General features: G+C 44.1%; 1 protein-coding gene across 1 annotated transcript in view; it reads left to right on the top strand.

The window, feature by feature from the left end:
- Positions 1 to 626: 626 nt before the first annotated feature.
- Positions 627 to 7,433, top strand: part of LOC119459963 (nucleolar protein 56-like) — a 42,785-nt gene continuing 35,978 nt past the window's right edge. The window contains exons 1-3 of the mRNA XM_037721389.2: positions 627 to 787; positions 1,265 to 1,469; positions 4,025 to 4,192. Coding sequence (XP_037577317.1) covers positions 785 to 787; positions 1,265 to 1,469; positions 4,025 to 4,192 — 376 coding nt within the window. The 5' untranslated portion in view covers positions 627 to 784. The remainder of the gene's footprint in view (positions 788 to 1,264; positions 1,470 to 4,024; positions 4,193 to 7,433) is intronic.

The following is a 7,433-nucleotide window of genomic DNA, read 5'->3' as shown; positions in this document are numbered from 1 at the left end:
AAATTGAAACATTAGAACTCACCAAATATCGCGTAAACATGTTTCTATATACCGTATAAACCCACTGCAGTATTGTTTTATGCATGAAAAAAAAAATGCATCTACGTCTTTAATGCCATGGGCTGGAGCGCCGCGTTTATACTAATAAATGTGGCCAATTGCCAAACTAGAAAATTGACTTCTGCATATCGTGTTTTCTGGCTAGACGACAAAAACAATTTCCCCATTCTGGCTTTGCCTACACTGCTCAAAACGGCATTATATAACGCGTACTTTAAAGCTAGAGCAGAGGCAGCGATAAAACACGCTGCTCGCCTACACCGCGCCGCCGACGTTGCGCGCAGCTGAACCGTTATACTGTCCGCAGCGCCACTTCTGCGTCATGATGCTGAGAAGTGGTGAACTAAGCTCGGTAGGCACACTTACCCATCTAGCCACTAGCGCGGAGTCTCGGCTCAGAAAAAGTGAAAAACGGCAACTGGCTTCACTAATCACAGTATCTACGTTTTACTAGAATTTAATACAGTCAACTCAATTTTTTAAAAACTTAAGTGTATTGTCATTTTTAAATTGGTTGCTTTAGTTTGTTTAAAATATTACTTTACTAATTTCAGGTTGTAAGTCACCCATATCCTCCATGCCGCCGGAGGCCGCAGGCGGCATGCCGTGCACGTTGTTTCTCTGCTGCGTTGTGTTGTGTTGCTCAGCTAGCAGCTAGGCTTAACCTTCGAGGCAACGTGTTCTGCGTGTGGTATGGTGCGCCGTCGTTAAGGCAGTTGCAACAATGGTGAATACATGTTTGTGTCTTTCCCGAATCTAGTTGTTAGTGCCATGCTTTAAACACGGCGGATATTTGTGGGCATTGTCGTTGCTGATGGATTTAGTTAGGTTGTGTGGGACGACTGCGATGTTTGTGTGAAATTCGCGAAAATGGGCAGGTTCTTACTCCAACTACGTTTTTATCTTGTGTTTCTTGCCTTCGTCACGACTGTAATCTTAGTAAGCAAGGAGAGTATTCTTACTTTGCTGCATGCATGCAAAAATTGTTACGCAGTGCTGTTTCACAGGTAATTGTGACTTTTCAAACACCTGTAACAACTTCTTGACAACATTTGCTTTGCCGAGTAAACTGGGAGCGAGTGCCACGATGCATGTTGCAGGAACTTTCTGCTATACAGTGACTTAAGTTGTGATCGGTGCACATTGACGTTGAATGTGGAAAACGTGCGATTAACGATGTTGTTGCCTCCCGGTCTCATTCCAGTCTCAGCTCTACGTGCTCTTCGAGCACGCCGTGGGATATGCGCTCTTTCGAGTCAAGGAGTTTGAGGAAGTCGGCATGGCGCTGCCTCAGGTGGAAAAGAGCGTCCTCGACTTCAACAAGTTCAAGTCGCTCGTGCATCTCATAGCGTTTTTCCCATTTCGCACAGCGGTGAACGCCTTGGAGAACATGAATTGTGTCACAGAAGGCAGGTTCACTTCTTTGTACTGCGCCATATTTTTTCGGGACAATGGATCCAATTACCCGAGAGCCATAGCAGGAGTGCAATTTCGTTTGTGAATAGTATAATGGCGTGTTCAGACTAGAACTGAGAGTAACGCCTAATGTCTTGATGCGTGACTTGCACAAGTGCTGTTTGAGTTACGTCGCCAAAAAAGTTAGGTGTACGCTGTCTGCCATTATCAAAGGGAACACTGGATAAGTGTTCAAAGCCAGTAATTTTCGTAGTGCACTTGTAAAAAGTTCCACGAGTGGGATTTTTTCGACATAACAAATAACAGTGAGGTTCTGGCTTGCATGTTTGCAAAAATTGCTGTTTCAACACACATAAAGCATTGTTGCCCTTCCTATTAGTGTAGAGTGTACATTACGAGTTAACATATTCCTATAATTTTGGAATACATACTTCAACAACTTTAGGTTACTTGTTGAACCTGTGTGTCAGTGTGTAAATTAGGCAGATGCAAGCTTTGCAGTTGTCAGCTCGTCGGCCGCATTGTTGCTGAGCATTAAGCATGCATGCAGAAGTGTTGTGGTAGTGATTATTTTTGGATGTTAACTGTAGCAAGCTACTAGTGCATGGTCATTACAATAACCATGTATGTAATCTTATGGTGGCTGCATCTCATGGATGCAGTTCTACTGTGCATCCAAGCTTTCATACACATGCCAAGTTCTTGAAATGTAGAAGCTGCAAAAAAAAAATAAAAAAAAATATATATATATATATATATATATATATATATACCTTATGGCTTAAGCATGCAGTGTGCAGCTACTAAGTGCACTTTAATTGAAGATGACACATTCATAAATTACCAGACAATACAATTTTATGGGCATATGTATGCACTGGGTAAACAATGGCCTGTGCACTTCGCAGTTTACCAGCTATGTATGACTGAATAGGTAGAAGTGCTCGTTTGGTTTCCTGTTTTTCCAGTATTCGTTGCACAAGTGAATGTCATGCCTGAGCGTGCGTAGGTTGTTATCCAGCACCACCTTACAGCGGACATATCCATGTCATGAGCTTTGTCCTTGACCGTATGTAATGCATACCCACCAACTCTCCCAAATTTTCCGGCAGCTTATAAATTTAGTCCCCTTTTGCAATTTTACTAATGTTGTGTACTGAAGTGTTCCTATCTGTTCATGAAAAAGTCTTCTGATGGGGAAAAGATGCAAGTGGGATACTTACTTAGAGAAAGTTTATAGGCACTTTGCTGAGAGCACTTCATACAAAAGAAACCAGATGGCATTATTAACCTGCTTATTGCCTGTCTCAAGACTGTTTACTGTCTAGCATCAAGTACAAGTTGGGAGCTAATCCAGCAGTGCAGTTTGGAAAAGTTTGATGACGTCATGCGGGTCTTGTATGCACTGTGAAACATTACTAACCTAGGTGGCAGCTGAAATGGACAAGGGGACAAGGACCATTATGGTGTTGCTTTTCATAGCTTTTGCATGCATTTCCAATATGTTTGTGTACGTAACACCTCTTCAACATAATCGCTTTAGGAGGGTAACAACAAATGGCTACTACTGAAGAGTAGAATGAGAACACGTCACTGGTGAGGCCAGTATGTCTGCCACCGAGCTCGTCTTCAGTACTGTGTGCACTTTCAAGCCATGTTTATCCGTGCAAGCTTAATCAAACTGTACAGGAACGTAAAATCATTGAAAAAAGATTTTGCACCTACTGCTCTTCCGTTCTTGCTCAAGTTTCTCAGAAAGATAACGTTTTATAGTCTAAATCGTTTGATGCAACACTTGGGTTGCCTAGCTTTTAAGACAAAAATGCAAAGTTGCCTTCGTTATGGGGATACAGGCTGCAGTCAAGGCAGGGCTAACAAACTTCTGTGGTCACCTGTTGCCAGCTGTAAAGTGTAGCCTTTCAGGATGTGTTGCCTGCTCCTCAGGAACCCGGGGCAACCCTCCCTGAACAGCTACCATTCCTTCTCTTCCCTGCTCCTTTTTGTCATATCTGTGGTATTTTACTAATTTGAAAGTTCACAAATTGGCAGGTATGGTGATGTATCTGTATATACATACAGGGCCCTTATGTTGCAACTTTTTATACAGCCCAGAATCATTGACAGAGCAGGCACATGCATAGCTCCTTATGATGATCAAGCTTTATTTCGGGCAGTGCCACAACAGGTGCTGAACTGTTGGTGCAGCTGTCATGTTGAATGCAGTACATGTTTGTTTGTATAGGAGGCAACTATGCCAGTACATCTTGCGTTAGTGCCATGCCAGTGCAGGCCCGTGGTTGCCCTTGTGCAGGTAGCCTGACAGGAGCTCCAGCTTTTCCTCTGTTCAAAGCAGCTATCTGCTGCGTTGCCGGTGTTGGACACGTAGGTTACTGCGGCAGTCAGAAGCTGAGGTCTTGCTCACAGCAGCAGGCGCTACTTCGCTGCCTATTACACCACAGTAACTGATACATATTTGTATTATTTAGATGGCAGATCGGCTTGCTCTTTTTTTTTTTTTTTTTTTACTCTTTATGGTGTATACTTCCAGGTGTGGTTCATGATGATCTGCAGACCTTCTTGGAAACAAATGTTCCCAAATCGACAAAGAAGAACAAGGTGATTCTTGGTGTCAGTGACTCCAAATTGGCAATGACGGTTCAAGAGTCTATGGGAATCTCTTGCCAGCACACAGGCATAGTTCCAGAAGTCATCAGAGGTGAGGTGTGCATGCTTTTTTAATTAAGCATAGATCATCCAAATGATTTTGCCGTGATCAATTGTAATTTTATTACACATGCTGGGTGGTTGTAGGTCCCTTTAAGCTGACTTGCTAGAAATGCCTTGTTAATTCAGTTCTGTGGGCCTAGAACTGTTATTTTTTTCTTACAGGCGCCCTGAACCACTTTTTATTGAAGTGGAGAACTTTATTTGAGGTGAAAATAGGCTATTCCAGAAATACTTTGCCTCAAAAAGTACTTCAATGCGTTCAGCAGAAACGGAGTTATTGGCAATTGCACACAGCCTCCACTGTGCTCCCCCTTCAATGCCTTTCACTGCGAAGGGTACGGTGGGGCGGGGCCACAACGCTTCGCCTACGAAACGTCATTGTGGCGCGCAGTTCAAATTTCATTTTGGATGTTAACGTAGACGCCACGACTTCCGATTTTGGTGCCTACAATGCGGTTGTCCTCAGCGAGCCGCAGTGCGCTTAGCCAGTGGACTCGTGGCGCCGGCCACGATGTAACCAACCGCAGCTATCAATAGCAGCCGCGTATTGGAATGTGCTTTATTACGTAATAAAGCACACAGAAGAGCGTGAGGATGATGGCCTCTGTTGAAACGAGGGCGTTTGAGAGAAAGGTGACTTCGCGCTCCGCTTGAGAGCTCCACGCACCGCGTACGACAGCAAACTTGGCTGAGATATGGCTGAGATATGCACAGGAGCATATGCTACCCGCGGACTATGTTTCCCAAGCCTGATGAGTGGTTCAGGGCCCCTTTAGAAAGGTATGTTTCCCTCTAATGTGAACATCCCACCATGGGCCCTTTGTGCTCTTGCAAGGCCTAATGTCCATTTATTGCACCTTTAATGCAAAGTCCATGGAGTGGCCAGTCGCGTAGCAATTCTGCGTGCATTCGCGGGCTTCTTTCGCGCTCTGAAAAACACATTTAGGTTGCATGTATTGAGCAACAGAAAGCTCTTATCGTATTTTTTTTTTTTTTTTTTCATGTTGCTCTACAATTTTCCCATTGAGACAGTACTTCTCGAGTTAGATAATTAATTACAATTACCTAATTAATTCTCAGTAATGGAAAAATTACTCGCGGCTACTACACTGTACTGGAAACAATACGCACTAGATTTGCTTCGCGTAACGCGGTTCCTCTTTTTTTTTTTTTTAATCGTGCTGCGTGATAGCTGAGACACCCTGTATATACTAGTTTTAGATAGAAGGTAATGAAACTTATGCAAAATATAATTTTGTGCAATTTGGCTACACTGTAGTTTACGTTGTTGCGTAACATATGCTTTTGTGGAAGTAGTGCACTTGGAGAAGTGCACTGGTTCCTTAGCAATAATAGCTAGCTTGGTTGTGTGCGTTCATGTGTGTGTTGTGTTAAGTTGGCCTGAGGTTTTTGCATGTAAGTGGGTACTACTGACATCATTTCACTGTAGAGATTTTGCTTGTGTAAACAGAATACCTTCACTCGATACCAGTAGTAAACATAGCTTTTAGCGGGTTTTAAGAGACACTAAAGGTAAATATAAAGTCAATGTGCACTGCTAAAATACAGTATTTACTCGCATAATGAATGCACCCCCCACTTTTCCAATCAAGAAGTGCGTTCTTTTCCTCGCATAATGATCGCACCCTGAACTTGCTGTCGAGTAGTAGAGGGCGACACGGTTCGATTCGGCGTCTGATATGGTGTCCAGCGGGTGCAATTGTATCAGACGCCGAATCGTACCGTGTGTCTCCTACTTTTATTGCAATAGCAATTATATGGGCACTCCAGGCCCATTTTTGTCGTCGGCACCAACGATCGCAGATCTCCCGCGTTTGAGGGACGAAACGCACCGTATTCCGTCGCGTGCATGGCGCCATGGGGGAGGAGCGCAGCAACTGCGCATTACGAGCCCACGCGCGCCCTATCTTAGAAGCGATCTGTGTCGGGGGCTGGGCCTGGGTGCAACGGGAGCTCATACCTCTGTGTGTACTCCGTTCTCGCCTCTCAGTTCGTGTTGAAGCAATACAGCACGAAGGTTGCTTCACTCGCTGTTGCTGCCACGCTTCCTCACGCCAGTGCTTTGATAGCAAGTGTCCGCAGTCATCGAGTGTGATGTTTTCATGTTTCCCTCAGCGCGCTGACACCATGCTTACATAGTTAGCGATTGTTTTCAAATTTATACAGCCGATAAAACTACTATCCATACTTTGTATAGCTGTCTACGCATTTTGTATCACAATCGATGGTTCGCTTTTAGGGCGAAGCTGCAACTTTTTTAAAGGTGGCCCCTGGAAAAAAGATGGCTGAAAATTTTACCCCTCATAATAAACGCGCCCCCCAACTTTACACATATTTTTCGTGAATGAAAGTGCGTTCATTATGCAAGTAAATGCGGTACCATTCCAGAAACCTCGCAGCGCTTGCTGCATGCCAAGAAAAGACATAGTTAAAGAGAAAATCACGTCTGAAGGGTCCGTATACCTTTAGTGCAATTCGAATCACCCGCCCCTAAGCGGGGAGTGATGTTGCATACGCCATTACTGCCCTTTACTGTCGGTGAGTAAGACGGCACTAAGGCTTTTTGTGCCAAATGCAAACGCACGACCGTGGCAGAACCGGGCCAAGACAGAGTTGGATTTGCCACTGCAGCTGCCCTTGGTCAAGTGCCATTGACTGTTCGGGCATTCCACAACATCACATGGACGTGGTATTCCCTGCTACTTGCCGTTTGTGGGAGTTTCACAAGCCAGCAAAACCAGCACAGCACTACACGATATCGAAACTACTGAAACGCGAAAGCACAGGTAGCACCGAGTCAAGCGAAAGCAAAACCTTACGTTTGCTTTCCTTGTCAAAAGTATGCTTTCCTTGTCAGTAAGTTCTTTCTAAAACATCTAATAGAATTGACCAGTAGCATTTTCTTCCACCTTATAGTGCATTGCAACTACAGTTAAACCTTGATAATTCGAAGGTCGCCGGACCACGAAAATTTTTCGAATTAATCGAAATGAATAAAAGAAAAGAAAGCAAGCAAGAACTTGCCGCAAAAAGAAACCACCTTTATTTTCCATGTCTGTCACAGCTGTCCCCGATTTGTCGTCGGCGCGAAGTCGATCGACGGGGTAGACAAGCTGGTTGGTCGTTCCGTACTCGAGTGAACACAGTGAAATAAGTCAGAGTCGGGAGTAAACAAAAAAACAAGATATTTATCGACTGATAATATACAC

The sequence above is a fragment of the Dermacentor silvarum genome, chromosome 1 (genome assembly GCF_013339745.2).
Source record: "Dermacentor silvarum isolate Dsil-2018 chromosome 1, BIME_Dsil_1.4, whole genome shotgun sequence".
In the NCBI taxonomy this organism is placed as follows: Eukaryota; Metazoa; Arthropoda; class Arachnida; order Ixodida; family Ixodidae; genus Dermacentor; species Dermacentor silvarum.
Note: the sequence above shows the minus strand (reverse complement) of the source record. Positions and strands in the feature narration are given on the sequence as shown.